Below are 16,968 nucleotides of genomic sequence, written 5' to 3'. Positions count from 1 at the left end.
ATAGCAATATCTTATGGGCTGTGTTTCTAGACTGTATATAAAGAAAAAGGCTATGGGCTGGAGAGATGGCTTAATGGTTAAGGTGCTTGCCTATGAAGCCAAAGGACCCAGATTCCATTCCCCAGGATCCATGCAAGCCAGATACATAAGGTGGTATATATGCATCTGGAATTCATTTACAGTAGTTGAAGACCATCGTGGCAATAACTTAGCAGTTAAGTTGCTTACCTGTAAAGCCAGATGATCCAGGTTAGATTACCCAGGATCCATGTAAATCAGTCGAACAAGGTACTACATACACCTGAAATTGTTTGCACTGGCTAGAGGCCCTGACATGTCCATTCTCTCTCTCTCAAATAAACATATAAAAGTAAAATTTACTTCCTAAGAACATAACACGCTTCTTATCTACTCTAAAATAACCCTCTACAAAATGGCCCACAGAAAAGTCCAGATAATGGTTTCTAAGTTGCTATAAAAGGACCACATTTTCCCAAAGGGGTGGGATTCTCTTTGTCTTTGCAAATTCATCTCCCATGTTTCTTAACACAGTGAATAACCTTTCCTTTTCCATGTGGACCTGGAATTCACTGTATAGTCTCAATTGGGCATCAAATTGACAGTGACCCTCCTACCTCAGCTTCCCAAGTGCTGGGAATAAAAGCATATGCTACGATGCCTGGACTTATTTAATGTTATGATTTTTCTTTATTTACTTTGCTAGAGAGAGGAAAGGAGAGAAGTGAAAGAGAGAAGAAGAGCCAGATAGAGAAAATGTGCAGGCCAGGACCTCTATCCATTGTAAATGAATTCCAGACATGTGTGCCATCTTTCTCATCTGCCTTAAGTAGGTACTGGAGAACTGAACCTGTGTCCTTTGGCTTCACAGGCATTAACCATTAAATCGTATCTCCAGCTCCCTGCATAATCTTATAACACAGGAAAGGGGAAATGCTATTGTTGGTTTCCTATGGCTTTGTGGTTCACTGTTGGTCAGGGTTACATGAAGCATGCCTGATGAACTTGCAGATTCCAAAGCACTGATGGGTTACTCCAAAACCACACTGTCTCCTTTGAATAGTTACTTTGTTTTATTTATTTATTTTTCTTCAAGGCCGGGAGTCACTTAGTCCAGGCTGACCTGGAATTCACCATGTAACATCAGGATAGCCTCAAACTCTCAGCAGTTCTCCTACCTCTGCCTCCTGGGTGCTGGAAATAAAGGTATGTACAACCATGCTCAGTGTAAATAGTTCTCTAAAACATAATTTTTATTTGAGAGGAGAGAGAGCAAAAAGAGAGACAGAGCCGGGCGTGGTGGCACACGCCTTTAATCCCAGTACTCGGGAGGCAGAGGTAGGAGGATTGCCATGAGTTCAAGGCCACCCTGAGACTACATAGTTAATTCCAGGTCAGCCTGGACCAGAGTGAGGAGACCCTACCTCGAAAAACCAAAAAAAAAAAAAAAAAGAGAGAGAGAGACAGAATATGTGTCCCAAGGCCTCCACCTTCCAGAAACAAACTCCAGACACATGTGCTACCTTGTATATCTAGCTTACGTGGGTTCTGGGTGATCAAACCTGAGTCCTTTGGCTTTGCAGGCAAGAGCTTTAACTTCTAAGCTGTCTCTCCCAACTGTGAATAATCATTATTTGCTAGGAATACACTACAAATAAAGGATTTTCAACTCCTTTAACACATCATTCATTTAATGAAGATGCTCTGAATACTCATCAAATGCCAGATGCTTCATAGAATTAAGTGAGATAAGTGTGGAGGGGTCTGTTTGATGCTTGTATAATCTAAGCTATTGGGAGTCTTTTCAAAGTCTGACTGGTACTGAGTGAGTTCAAGATCAGACTGGGCAAGATAGTGAGACTCTGTCTCAAACTAAACAAAGGGGGTGGCGGGAGAGATGGCTTAGCACTTAAGGCACTTGCAAGCAGTGCCCTAGGACCCAGGATTGAGTCTCCAGTACCCAGGTAAAGCCAGATGCACAAGATGGTGCACGTGAGGGAAGTTCATTTGCAAGGGCTAGAGGCCCTAGTGCATACATGCCCCTTTCTGTATCTCTTCTCTTGCTTGTATGTTTCTCTTTCTTGCACATAAGTACATAATTTTAAATTAATTAATTAATGGCTTGAGAGATGTCTTACCACTTTCCTGCTAAAGACTCAGGTTTAATTTTCCCAATATGCACATAAGTCAGATGCACAAGGTGGCACATGGATCTGCAGTGTGTTTGCAGAGGGTAGACAGCCTGTCATGGCTATTATATGTCTTACTTGCTTCTTTCTCACTCTCCACCCCTTGTTCTCTCAAATAAATATTTCAACTAAACTAAAACAATATCTTTTTTCTAATAGAAAGCATAAGACAAAACCTTAAAGCCCCAAGGAGAGAAACAGAAATATACTAGTGAAAAGTTCTAAAGCTGTGTGTGAAGTAGGGTACTATCATGTGAACAAATATTGCGACAGAAGTAAAAATATGTTGAAAGGAAATATTAGAGCAGTGAAATGTAAAGTTTTCTTATGTAAAAACAAGGTTTCTTAAAAAAATATTTTGGGCTGCAGAGATGGGATAGCATTTAAGGTGATTGATTCCTTAAGGTTCCTTATTCAACTCTCCAGGTTCCACATAAGCTAGATGGAAGGTGACACAAGTGCACATGTACATAGGTGGTACATGCATTTGGTGCAACAATTCTCTGCCAAGATATATATATATATATACACACACACACACACACACACATACACATACATACACATATATACATACATACATGTACCGATACATATATATATATATGTATCGGCAGAGAATTGGTGTACCAAATTTTATTTATTTATGTGTGTGTGTGTGTGTGTACAACACACACATATGCATATATACACACACACAAATATATACACATACATACATATACATATACATAAATACCACTTTCTATCACATTAAAAGGCCAGTCTGTTGGGCTGCCCTGAAAAAATCTTTTTACTTAGCTGGGTGTAGTGGCACACACCTTTAATCCCAGCACTCAGGAGGCAGATGTAGGAGGATCGCTGACAGTTCAAGGCCTCTCTGAGACTACATAGTGAATTCCAGGTCAGCCTGAGCCAGAGTGAGGCCTACCCCAAAATACCAAATGAAAAAACAAACAAACAAACAAAAAAACCCTTTTTATATACTTGAAAGCAGACACAGACGAGAGAGACAGATGGAATGAGGACTCCAGGGCCTCTAGCTGCTACAAATGGACTCTGGATGCATGCACCACATTGTGCATCTAGTTTTCCATGAGTACTGGGGAATCAAACTGTGGAACTCAGGACCATAGGCTTTGCAGGCAAATTCTTTCACTCCTGAGCCACTTCTCCAACACAAAGAAATAGGTTCTTAGAACCGGGCAGACTATAAAGGAACTGAAGCAAAGTTAATCCAATTAATCTAATGTAACAGATTCAAAAGAACATAGAGGAGAAGGCATAAAGAACAGATTGAACAATTATCAGGAAGGGACTAAAATTACTCATGATATTGGAGGCCCAATCCATGAGAGTAGGTGGGTGTGTAGAAGGAGAGGAGGGTGATATTCATGCCTGGTACTAAAAATCTGATCAAAAACCTATGACTTTGGAAGTCGTAAGCCCTAGTGGAAACTACTGCTGTTGTCTGGGTAAACTGATATATTATGACCACCAAACTTCTCTGTAGATACTTATATTTTTGGCCACATGTTAATGTTACTCTCACTTTTAGCTACAGAATTTTTTTCTTTTCAGATGTAGTAACTACTGGTATAACTCAAACCTCGCCAAAGGGCTAACAAGTGACAGTGGAGTGTTCTGTTGACCACTAAGTGATACAACTCTATCACGCCCACCAAAGCTCAGGTTCTATTGTAGAAGTGATTGCAGAAAAATATAAGAGCCAAAGGAAGGGAAGAAGTGCTTACAATACTTTCTTTCAGACTCAAAGTGGCCTTCATATTCCTAATGTCACAGAGGACTGTTTGGTGAAAATACTGTGAGAATCAAAGCTAGGGTAGGACTGAAGACAATGTTGTATTTCATGTTCTCACAGTGGCTGATGGTATCTACACAAACCTACACAGTGGTAGACAAAAATATCAAAATGGAGGAGATGTCTGAAGAGATGGCTCAGCAGTAGAGGTGCTTGTCTGCAAAGACTAAGGACTCAGAATGAATTGCTGAGGACCCATGTAAGCCAGATACACAAGGTGGCACAGGCATGTGGAATACATTAGTGGCTAGAAGCCCTGGCAGTCCATTCCCTCCTCTCTCTCTCTCTCCCTCTCACTGTTCCTACATCATAAATAATTTTTTAAAAAGTAGAAGAGAGGTTGTTTGTAAAGCAAGGATTCAGTGGAGGGGGAATTTGAAATGGAGAAAGGGGAGTGGGAAGAGGAGATTATGATCACATTGTATTGCCTGTATTTATGAACATTGCCAACAAAACATTAAAAAGAGGGTGCTGAAGAAGTGCAGGTACTTGCTTGCAAAGCTCGTGGATCCAGGTTCAATTCCTCACTACCCACAAAAGCCAAATGTATAAGCTGGTACACACATCTGCATTTCGTTTGTAGTCCCTAGAGGTACTGTTATGCCCATTCTCATTCTCTCTCTCCAATAATCAAATGAATAAAGTATTACATAAATTGGTAAAGACAGTTATTGCATGTATATGGATATATTCATTTACATGTTCCCTGAAAGACTTATGAGCTGAAGGTTTGATTCCCAGTGTAATGTTCAGAGGGGAATTTATGGAAAGTGCTTGGATAATTCATGCTCTGACTTAACCTGTAGATTAAATGATGAGTTCATAGCTGACTAGGCTTAGGTACGTAGGACCTGTGGTGGTCAGCCTCATATCACTGGGATGTATCTCCAAACAAGGCACTATTTATGGGAGGAAGGAATTTATTTCAGGGTTCCAGATCCAGGAGAAGTTCCACAATGGTGGAAAAAGGTAGCCCCCTTTAACAGATCCATGCAGAGAAATGGCAGTACCAACCAGACCACAAGCAAGCACATGCTGTGAATCCCAGGCAGAACTCAAGCATTCAGCATACCTTTAGACACCCAGTGAGATGCTTACATCTACAGCACAGGTCTACCTGATAGGGCCAAAAATTGCAAAGTCAATTTTAATAACACCCATGCCTATTAGGGGATATAGAATTAAACTACCACAGGCCCAGTTGTAGGAAGTAGGTCAATGGGGCTTTGAAGGGTATGATATTGGCTAACACTGGGGTTCAGAGATATCCTTTGGAAAGGTTCCAGGTTTTATGTCCCTGAACAAAGAATTGAGGGTGCCTGGCATGGTGGCATAGGCCTCTAATCCCATCTCTTGGGAGGCAAAGGTAGGAGGATCGCTTAGAATTTGAGGCCACCCTGATACTACATAGTGATTTCCAGGTCTAGCTGACCTAGAGTGAGATGCTGCCCCTGCCCCACCCAAAAAAACCCAGAAAAATAAATAAATAAATAAGAATTGAGGGGGAGGGGAGAAGACAAGGGTAAAGACAGACAGAAGTCAGCTCAATGTCTTTAAAGATTTAGGGATTTATATCTGAATGCAACAACCAGTATCTGGGAATTTTATGTGGTAGAAAGCACATTTCTGGCATGCAGTCTTGATGTAGTTGCATATACCATGTTTCCTTGGGAAAATGAACTAGAGACTGAACTAGAAAACTTTTGTTTCATACCAGTTAAGTATAAAATATATAGCTATCTTAAGGCTTAGCGGTAGTTTCAACTTCCCTATCAGGAGACATTTTATTTATTTATTTGCATTTTCTTGGGATTGGCCTACTGCTACAGCCATATTGGACAATGTTTTTAACTCTAAACTCTATGCAGACTGGATATTTTGCATGAGAATTCAAAACACATGTTTATAGCATGAACTTCTTGTGTTTATTGTTTTCTGACACCAAATGAACTGTTTTCAGATGGAAAACTTGAGTCTTTGATGAGTGGTGAGGAATTATTCAAAGTTAGTTACACAGAAAGAAATGCATTACACATGTTGGGAATGGCTAGATTACAGTTTTCAAAATGTGTAACAGGAGCAATGCTCATCTCAAAGAATATTGGTTATTACAGAAGGGATTCCCGATGGTCATCCTCAACAACTGGCCCTGTTTTGCAAGATTTGGTCAGTGGGAAATACTGCTGCTTTTGTCCCTATTATTGCCCTCTTTGTGAAACCAGAGTGGCTCACAGCCCCACTGCTGCTGTTCCTTATACTCACCAACAGCAAGGAAAGCCAGCCAAGTGACTAGGCAATGTGGCAGCCTATTTTGTTTTTTTACGACTTTACCTTTAAAGTCCAGAGTAGGCACAAGGTCTCTACAACCACAGGAACTACTGCAGAGCTTGTGGTTTTGGAAAATGGAAACTCTGCCTTGCATTTAATGGTGCTATCAGTAGAGTTAAATCATTGTGAACAAAATGTTTTAAAAAAAAAAACATATCTAATTAATCTGGAGTTTTGATTTTACCCTAAACTTAATTTGCTGTGAACAAAGTTAAATATGGAATTTTTAAGCCTAAAGGTTTTGTCTCTAAAAACATTACTGGAGGGGAGAATGAGCATGTCAGGGTCTCCTGCCACTGCAATTGCCACTCTGCATCTGGGTTTATGTGGGTTCTGGGGAATCAAATGCAAGCTGTTAGGCTTTACAAGCAAGCACCTCTGAGCCATCTCTTAAACCCTCAAGACTTGGTTTTGTGTTGAGGGATCTTAGTAATACACAACTTCCAAATATGCTTCCAATACCACAAAGCAGATGTAATGCAACTGATAAGATATGTAGTCTATATGACAACAAATGCAGCTTGGTCAGGGGTAACCAAACTCTCGGTGTAATGAATGTGTATGTTCTGACGTGTGCACACCTATGCATGTGTATGTGCATGTATACATAGACACACAGTTAAATGCACAAGTTAGATCATGATCATTTACAAGTTACAATGAATACTATTTTTGGTATCTTTTTCCAAGGTAGGATCTTGCTCTAGCCAAGCCTGACCTGTAATTCTCTACGTAGTCTCAGAGTAGCCTAAAATTCATGGCAATCATCCTACTTCTGCCTCTCTAGTGCTGGGATTAAAGGTGTACGCCACTATGCCTGGCTTATTTTCCTTACTTTTTAATTAATAACTGTCCAATTATTTCCAAATGAAAATGTATGCAATGGCAGAAAATGCATGCAATTCTTAAAATGTGTAGTTTGATTAAATAAACTATGCTAGAAATTGTAAGTTGAAAAGAGAACTTCACATCAAACTGAATTTCCATTTTTTTTAAAAGATGGAATACTCTAAGTATTGTATATTTAAAAGCTTTATCCTTAACCTATGAAGACACACCTTTGAGAACCACAGAGGAAAAAAAAAGTCTTCTTAGAAGTACTGGTCTCAGAAACGATCATGTGTTGCAAAACTTAAAAATTAGGCCTTTTACAGAAAATGATATATTGTTTGTATACAACTTATGCAGTCTTCCTGCAGTCCCAAGTATCTCTTCCACTTTAACTAATACAGATAAAGTTATACTATACTGTTAAAGGAATTACGAGACAATGTCTACCTAGGGTAAAAAGGAAAAACAAAATCTCTTGAGTATTTGGCTGAATTCAAGGACTCAGAATACAGAAGGCAGACCTGTGCATGTTAGTGTTTCCTTCCCTCTGTTGCTAATAAACACACATAAAAATAGGAGGTGAGGCATCTTAATTGTACTATCATCTGTTACATGTTTTCTTAAAAGAGAAACAGACCTAAGAAAACATGTAACAGATGATAGTACAATTTTTCTTTTCTACACATGTACTTTAATTGCACCCACTTCCTAGGAGATACAGTCACTTGCTGTATCAAAAAGGGTGACTTATGGTGCTGGAGAGATTGCCTAGTGGGAAAAGGTACTTTACTACAAAACTTGATGGCCCAGGTTCAATGATCCAGTACCTATTCAAATCAAAATTCAAATGTGTGCAAATCCCTGCAGTGGCCCTGGCATGTCTATTCTCTCTCTGCTACTATCACTTTCTCAAATAAAAAAAAAAAATTAACCTTTAAATAATGCATGTTGTAGTAATTAATTTCAGTTAATTCACAGAAAGTTCTCAGAGGCTCTAATTTTTAGACATCTAGTAGGAAACAAGATTAAAAAGGAGATGGACTTAAAATAGGAGTGGGATTTACCATCAAGACAGTAAATATACTCTAGTAGTTTGAACCCTGAAAGTAAGTGTAGATATAGACAAATATATGCTGCCAACTTCTTTTTTTTTCACTTATTTATTTAAAAGGAGAGAGAAGAGACAAGAACAGAGGATGACAGGGCCCACAGCTACTACAAATGGACTAAAGATACATGCACCACTTTATGCACCCAGTTTTACATGGATATTGCAGAATCCCACTCTGGTAAGTGCCTTAACATCTCCTCAGTACTGAGCATAGATTTTTTTTTTTTTCCCTTTTTGAGGTAGGGTCTCACTCACCACCAGGTCCACCCTCAGATTTTTAATGGACATTTTACTTGCTTTAACACAAAGTAGTCGTCAAAAACTAGCTTCTCAATATAAGATGATGTTCTTCATTTTGGATAAATCGTGGGAGTTCCTCAAAACATTATACATAGTTATCAAACGCTTCATTAATTTCTTCTAATAAAAATACATGTACACACAATAACTTGGTATATAAATACTTAGTCAGTCATAATAACCACAATGCACAAAAACCCCAAATGTCTATTAATGGATATATGGATAAGCAAAATGTGGTGTAGTAATAAGAAATGATACAGTGGTAAACCTACCTTGAAAATATTATGTCATGTGAAAGAGGCCAGACATCAAAAGCCTGAACACGATTACTTACATGAGATGTGTAGAAAAATAAAATCCTTTAAATATATAAATTGTTGGATGTCTAAGGCTGTAGGATTTGTAAGGAAAGGAAGTGTGACTGACTGGTAATGGATAGGGAGGTGGTTTCTGAGGTGACTGAAATATCCTAAATGTGATAGTGGTTAGGGTGGTACAACTCTTAATATAATGAAAATTATTTGTTTAAACAATTTTAAGTGGGTAAGATGTATGGTAACCAAATTGCCTACCTCTGTTAGCATATTAGTGTAAAAAACTCTTCCTTGAACAAACAATATTCTCACCCAGTGGATTGACCAACTGATTGTTTCCAAGACCTTTGATTGTCTGCACCCTCATCTTACTCTGACATAAATAGAAGTGTTAAGAATGAGGGGGACAGCTCAGTGACAAAACAAGTATTTAACATGTGCAAGATGCTATCCCCATAACCCAAATGTTGCAAAAATGCAAGTGAAATGAGTCCCAATAAGAAAAGGGAAGTCTGGCATGAGGGCACACCCTTTAGTTTTAGCACTCAGAGGCAGATTGAGGAGTATCACTGTGAGTTCAAGATCATCCTGAGTCTACATAGTGAATTACAGGACAGCCTGGGCTAGAATGAGACAAGCATTCTAGAATTCAAAAATGAAAACAAAAACAAACAAAAAAATGGGATCAATTTAAGGTGCATAGTACAAAATTTGAACAGATTATTCCTAAATTCTAACACTCATATTGCTTTTACTTCACTAATTCTACATAAACTTCCATTTCTTTCACTCTTCTCTTTGCAACCACTTCAACTTTGCCTCTTTTTCCTCTCCACATTGTTCAACTGTATTACTAACCTGAGTAGTTCCTTATTATCAATGCAGTGGGTTCTGGTTTCTAACATTGTCTTTTACTATTTGCCCATACTATTGTTTTAACCCTGTCTTCTTCCACAAAGCCTTTGCATTGCAAGTTTCTGCTAGGTTTCTTGTCTAAAGACAAACTACTATACCAGTATCTGAGCCTCAAGCACTACCTCATAAAACTTAAACAGTGGTTTCCTGGGTTACAACCAAATACCAACACTCCTATTGGGTTACAGTCAACTGTCAACACGACCACTAATTGCTGTAAATAGTCTCAAAATTTATAAGCGATGGGGGGGGGGGGGAAGGAGGGCGAAAGATGCTTCAGAGCCCACACATACGTGCTTTATCCTGCACACTATTTTTATACTTTCGAGTACTTATCCTGAGCAAGGAGAGAGCTTCTCACTCTGTTCTCTAGGTTCAATAGAGAGGACTCCAAAGTCTGTATGTTTCGGTCCACAAATGTCTGAAACACAAATACTTATTTAATCTAAAGACTAGTCTTTTTATTCATTGTTAATGGTTTTTAAAAAATTTGGCCAACATACTCACTTCTAAAAATTTTTTTATGCACTCTGTGTAACTCTTACTACTTTATCACTTAGTATATACATTTACCATATACATTTTCTTCCTCAGTGAGAAAGCAGTGGTCATAAGGGTACATTTACTAAAACTATTAATTTGCTTTCAAATATTTAATTTCAAATACTATTAGCTTTAATCCTTCAAGATAAACTGAAACAAAAACCTGGTGGCACATTTTCACTGGAAGCTGCATGTGTGTATGAGAGAGACAGACAGAGTCACAGACAAAGGGTCTCATGTTCCTCCGACTAGCCTTAAAACTGCACCTCCTGCCTCCAAGTGCTGAGATTACAGACATGTACCATCACACCCTTGTTTGTTTCAGTAACTAAAACTGAAGATTTTGTCCAGTCTTGAGTAATTACTATCATTCTTGAGAGTTAACGTCATCACTGAAAGAATGCCACCTTATATTATTATTTAACTAAGTAAATGTTTAATTTGTAGAAGACAAGGTGGATATAATCCACACTTCTTTATCAAAGGTAAAATTTCTTGCAGAAACCTGCTGATAGCATTCTGCCAAATCATACTGATTCCATAATAACTTATATGCAGTAGTAAGGGTTTGCCCTACTCAGTATTATCTTCTAAGAAAAACCCAAAAACCATTAAAATTGGAAGAAAGGATAGAATAGGTGAATCAGAAACTTTCTGTAGAAGACATTACAAAGTAAAAAAGAAGAAAACCCATTTAAAATTCTTTGAAAAATCTAAAGAATTTCAATAAGAACATTTTTTTTTTTTTTACTCACATATATTTTGTTTCCTGATTGCAGGGCCAAGATTTAGCTTTTTACCATGAAATGTTATCTGTGACTAAAAACAAAACAACAATAAAACTACATTTTCAAGTATTACTTCAAGATTTGGGTATATGCTCCGAGGTTCTGTCAACGCTCCTATTATCAGAAAAGGGCTATAACTGCCTCAAATCAAAATGTTTTATCATAAAAACTACTTTCTTTACCAAGTATCATAATGTCAATAGGCACAGAGTGGAACCTGTGAGTCAATAGTCATTCTTTAAACTAGAGGATCCCAAATAAGTAAGTTATGACAAGTTAGATAAACTGCTCAGGATTTCATTTTAAACAGAGTACATTCTGAATTCTAGGTTTCCAGTGGACTAAGATTTGGGAATAAATCCCTCTTGGAGACAACTGTATTACTGAGAGTGGGTTTTGGCTATTATAGCAGTGCCCCCTTGCTAGTGTTAAGTTCAACTTTCCTGTAGCTACTGTTCACCTTACGTTAGCCACTGGGTGTTGTCCACCCTGTGCTCATACCCTCATTTCCCCTGCCATCAAGGGGACTTCCCCTCCTGCCTGTAAGCCAAAAGAAATGTGTGTGTGCATGTATATGTATGTGTGTGTATATATGTATTTTTTTTTCTTCCCCCCCCCCCACAAGCTGCTCTTATTTGGGTACTTTCTCACAACAATGTGAAACTAACTGCAACCAAAACTTTCTGTATTTTATGCAACAGTGTGCATATTCAGAATACAAGTCTATAAACATTGCATCAATCAGTTAAATAAGATTAGTTCTCCGTAAGACTCCTACTTACTTCTACTATCTTCTGCACATCCACATTGTTACAAAATGACACAAACCCATAGCTAGAATAGCAAATGAAATACAAAATCACCACCACATAGCACATGGTTTACAGAACAAAGCATTCTGTGAAATAATAGAAGCGATAATAAAGGATGAATATACTTTGATAGTTAAGATCTACATTAATAGATGCTCTCTAAACATCACAGCATTCTTTTCTTAACCTGATCTATGTCAGAGTGTGTTGTGGCTAAGATAGCATGATAGCCTAAGTCATTAATGAGAATACCTATACCTAATCAGTGAAGCTGAATTTAACTTATTTCAAAAGGAAGACAACCTAAAATTTTTGTTATGTGTAATGTAGGAAAAAACAATTTTAAGAATAATCTACTTGTTTCATCAAAATAAAGGAAGAAAATCTTGAAATATAAGTTAGGAAGGAAGTTAGGTAAAAGTTATCAAAATTTTTATAAATATTTATCTGAGACAGAAAAGAGAGTCAGAGAGAGGGGAGAGGGGAGAGGGGGAGAGGGGGAGAGAGGGAGAGGGGGGAGGGAGAGAGAGAGAAAGAGAGAGAGAGAGAGAGAGAGAGAGGGATAGAGAGAGAGAGAGAGAGGAAGAGGAGGTATGAATTTAAGAGAGGGAGAGAATGGGTGCACCATAGCACCACTGGTAACAAACTCCAGATGCATTCACCCTCTTTGAATCTGGCTTATGTGGGTCCTGGTCCTTAGGCTTCACCTAAGGCATTAGTCCACTAAGCCATTTCATCAGCCCAAAAGTTAATATAATTTTTATCCACAAAACACATTAACAAAGCAATACATTTCATAACAAAGGGTCAAATTCCAGTTTGAGTACCAGCATGTTCTCTGATTCTGCAGGAATTCAGAATTTCAAGAATTTATAGTGAACATGTTTTCTGACTCACCCTTTGGACAAACCATATCTATCACTGATTATCTTCACTTCATTTACTGAGCCAAATCTAGCAAAGACACCCCTGATTTCAGTTTCATCCATCTACAAAAAAAGGCAGTATTTTTAAGTGTACTGTACTGTAAAGAGAGATTTGGTGATGTAAAAAATATCTTCCCTAAGTCATCTTCAAACTACCTACAGCACTTATTTAAGGACATTTTTAGTTCTATGGGTTTTAACCACAGAGCCAATATAAATCTTTTTTTTTTTTTTTTTGGTCAAGGTAGGTAAGGGTCTCATTCTATGTCAATTCACTATATAGTCTCAGGGTGACATCAAACTCATGGCACTCATCCTAACATCCTAACTCTGCCACCTGATTGCTGAGATTAAAGATGTATGCCATCACAATGTGTAGAAATTATATGAAATGCAGACAAAAAACAGTGGAGTGGCAACAAAGCTCAAATACCATTAGTCAAAAATATATTTAATGATTTAAATTTTAACTTATTAAGCCAGGGTAGGGTCTCACTATGTTGCCCAGTTTGGTCTCTAACTCCTAGGCTCAAGGGATCCTCATGCCTCACCTTCCAAGTGGCTAGTACAAGCGTATACCACTGTTCCTGGCTGCACAACATAGTTTTTACAAATACTTTATTTATTTAATTGTGAGAGAAAGAATGAAGGAGAAAGCAGGTGTTCCAGGGCCCGGAGCCACCACAAACTCACTCCAGATGCATGCACCACCTTATGCATCTGGTTTATGTGGGTCCTAGGTAACTGAATCTTTGCTTTGCAGAGAAGCAAGCACCTTAAGCCCTAAGCCATCAATCCAGCCATTCACAACATATTTTAATAAATGCAAAGAAAATATGAACACAATACCCTAAGACCAATTCCGCCAACAAAAACAGTGTTTAGAATGACTCTGCCTTCGGGTAAAACATAGCCTTGGCTGGTGGCAGCTGAGGACATCTGGGTGCTGGCCTCTCTGGAGATGATTGAATTTGGAGTCACAGAAGTTGCAGCAGACTATAATGTAAAAACCAACATGTTTAGATATGCACACAAAATTACATGCAATAAGATACATAATTTTTGTAGTTAAAGTATAAAATATTTAATCTAAGTTACTTTAAGTATAAGTTAGTTATCAACATGGTCCATGTTTCCTTAAAGTAATATTTATTTATTAGCAGTGAGATGTGTTAGTATAATTTCTTTAAAATAAAGAATGGGTGCACCAGAGCCTCTAGCCACTGCAAACAAACTCCAGATGCATGCACCACCTTGTCTGTCTGGCTAACGTGGGTTCTAGAGATTGGAACCCATGTCCTTGGACTTTGCAAACAAGCAAGTGCTGTAACTCCTAAGCCATCTCTCCAGCCCTTTGCAATATATTATAAAATGTAAATGAAATATGAATACCATACCCTCACAACAACTCTGCCAACACAAGCAGTGCCTTTAGGTAAAACAGTCTTGACTGGTAACAGCTGAGGACATCTGTGTTTTGGTCTCTATGGAGATGGATGAATTTGGAGTTTCAGGAGTTGCAACAGACTGGATGGAATATGGAAAGCAAACATGTTTAGATATGCACACAGAAACTACATGTAATATGAAATATAAATTTTCTACTTAAAATATAAAATATTCCACTTAAATCACTTTCAGTCTAAGTTAGTCATTTAGTTAGTCCCAGCCACAAAAGTTAATGTCTTGCCAGCTGAAATTATTTTCTTTTTTTAAAAATTATATTAATTTTCAAGGAGAGAGATTAAAAAAAAAGAAGACATTGGGGGGAAGAGGGGTAATGGGTGCAGCATGGCCTCTAGCCACTATAAAAAAATATGGGTACTGGAGAATCAAACCCAGGTCTGTTCTTGGGCTTCCCAAGTTTCAACCACTAAGACATCACTTCAGCTTTCAGCACACATTTTAATAGAGTTCAGTATATGTTCATGCTTTCTTAAAGTAATAATTATCTATGTAACAGTGAGATACATTTGTATAATGCTTTTTTTTTTTCAAAGAAAATAAAGAATAGGTGGTGCACCAGAGCCTCCAGACAGTGCAAATAAACTCTAGATGCATGAGCCACCTTGTGCATTTAACTTACATGGGTCCTGGGCATTTAAACTTGGGTCCTTAGGCTTGGCAGACAACTTAACTATTTAGCCATGTCTCCACCCAACTGTTAATCCATCTGTCCAGCCATCCAGAACATTTTAAAAAAATGTAAATGAAATATGAATGCATACCCTAACATGAATTCCACCAACAAAACAGTGTTTGGAATGACTCTGTCTTTCAGTATAACACAGCCTTGGCTGATGGCAGCTGAGGATGTCTGGATGTTGTCCTCTGTGGAGATGGCTAAACTTGGAGTCTCGGAAGTTGTAGCAAACTGTAATGTAAAAAGCAAACACATTTACATATGTACACAAAACCACATATAATACAAAACATGATTTTTGTATTTAAAGTATAAAATATTTCATCTAACTTATTTTTATTGTTAGTTATCAACATAGTCCATGTTTTACCATATTGTTATATTTATCTATACAACAGTGAAATGCATATGTATAACTTTTTTTACAATAAAGAATGCATGCCCCAGGGGCTCCAGTCACTGCACACAAACTCCAGATGCATTCACCACCTTGTGTGTCTGCTTATGTGGGTTCTAAGGAATCAAATCTAGATCCTTTGAGCAAGTGCCTCAACTGCTAAGCCATCTCTTCATCCCTTAAGTATTTTTGTTTCAATAATGTTATTTATTTATAAGGAGATAAAAAGAATATGAATAAATGAGAATGGGTACTCCAGGTTCTCTAGCCACTACAAACTCCAGATCATTTATATCTAATTTACATAGGAAATGGGGCATCAATCCCAGGTCCTTATGCTTAGCAGGCAAGCACCTCAACTACTAAGCCATTTCTGCAGCCCTTATACTTATTTTCAATAAATTGGGTTTTTTTTTTTAGACTTTTTGTGTACGATTCTTATTACCAACTAATGGGACCCAAGGTTGAGTCAGAGAGCATTGTGGAAGAGATGGCATAAAGAATGTAGGGTCTAAAGGAAAGGGAGGAGTGCTTTGTAATGCTGTCATGTTGTAATAAAATGAAATGTGTCAAACACCAAGTGCCCATGGTATTCATGACCTCTTAGCTGATAATGCACCTATATGTGGGAAGCCACGCTGGCTTTGTTAGGCTTTGCCACGTCAGCTTGTTTACTGCTTTTGTATCCTAATCGTCTGCGCATGAGCATATGACGTTATCCTAATATGGCTGCTCACCTATTCTGATTGGGTGATGCAAAGTCGTCCGATGAGACTTAAGCCAATCAGATGATGCTGCACATCCATATGATTACGAGTATATAAGCTTGGCGCTCTGTAGGGTCAGGGTCCTTCTCTCTTTCAGCTTGGAGCTCCCAATAAAGTGTGCTTGAGAAGAATCCTGTTGTTGTCGTTCTTCCTGCTGGTGGGACGGGCGCAACAAATGGTGCCGAAACCCAGGAATTGTCAACAAATGGCCAGTCGAGAGGACCCCCGAGGATACTTCCGAGGGAGGATTCAGAACTCAACACATGGAGCGGTGGTACCGGTAAGTTCCCCGTTTTAAGGATGTGCTATATGATAAGTTTTGGCTTGTAACTGATCTGTAAGTCTGACGTAGATAAGTCAGCTGATCGCCCCAAACGTAGGTAGATCATATATAAGGTCGCAGAATGGGACACCACCACTCCACCTTTTTGGAGCCGCTACAGGAATTATTAAAACAACACAAACTTAAGATATCAGATAAGACTATTAAGGGGTTCTTGGAAGAGGTGGATATGATAGCGCCTTGGTTTGAGCTGACTGGGGGATTAAATTTGACCTGCTGGGATAAGCTAGGCAGAGACATTGACCGCGAGGCAGAAACGCGGAAGTTGCGCACAGGTACATAGCCCTTATGGCGCTTGGTGTGATCATGTTTGGAGGACAAATGTTGTGAAGAGGTGATCAGGGAAGGCCAATGCATATTAGCACATCAACGAGATAGCATGTCAGCGTCTGAAGAAAATAAAAGGGGAAAACAAAAA

The 16,968-nt window shown here is 38.4% G+C and overlaps 1 protein-coding gene across 1 annotated transcript; it reads right to left on the bottom strand.

Annotated features, from left to right (window-relative positions):
* Positions 1-11,121: 11,121 nt before the first annotated feature.
* LOC123457058 (deleted in azoospermia-like) lies at positions 11,122-16,246 on the bottom strand. Its single transcript, XM_045141151.1, has 6 exons — positions 16,241-16,246; positions 15,146-15,274; positions 13,750-13,896; positions 12,872-12,963; positions 11,945-11,996; positions 11,122-11,193 (listed from the first exon to the last, which is right to left on the bottom strand). Exons 1-6 carry the CDS (start codon positions 16,244-16,246, stop codon positions 11,122-11,124), a joined length of 498 nt encoding a protein of 165 aa, XP_044997086.1.
* Positions 16,247-16,968: the final 722 nt, after the last annotated feature.

This window comes from Jaculus jaculus, chromosome Y (assembly GCF_020740685.1).
Source record: "Jaculus jaculus isolate mJacJac1 chromosome Y, mJacJac1.mat.Y.cur, whole genome shotgun sequence".
NCBI lineage: Eukaryota > Metazoa > Chordata > Mammalia > Rodentia > Dipodidae > Jaculus > Jaculus jaculus.
This window is presented reverse-complemented; position numbering and strand designations above follow the sequence as displayed.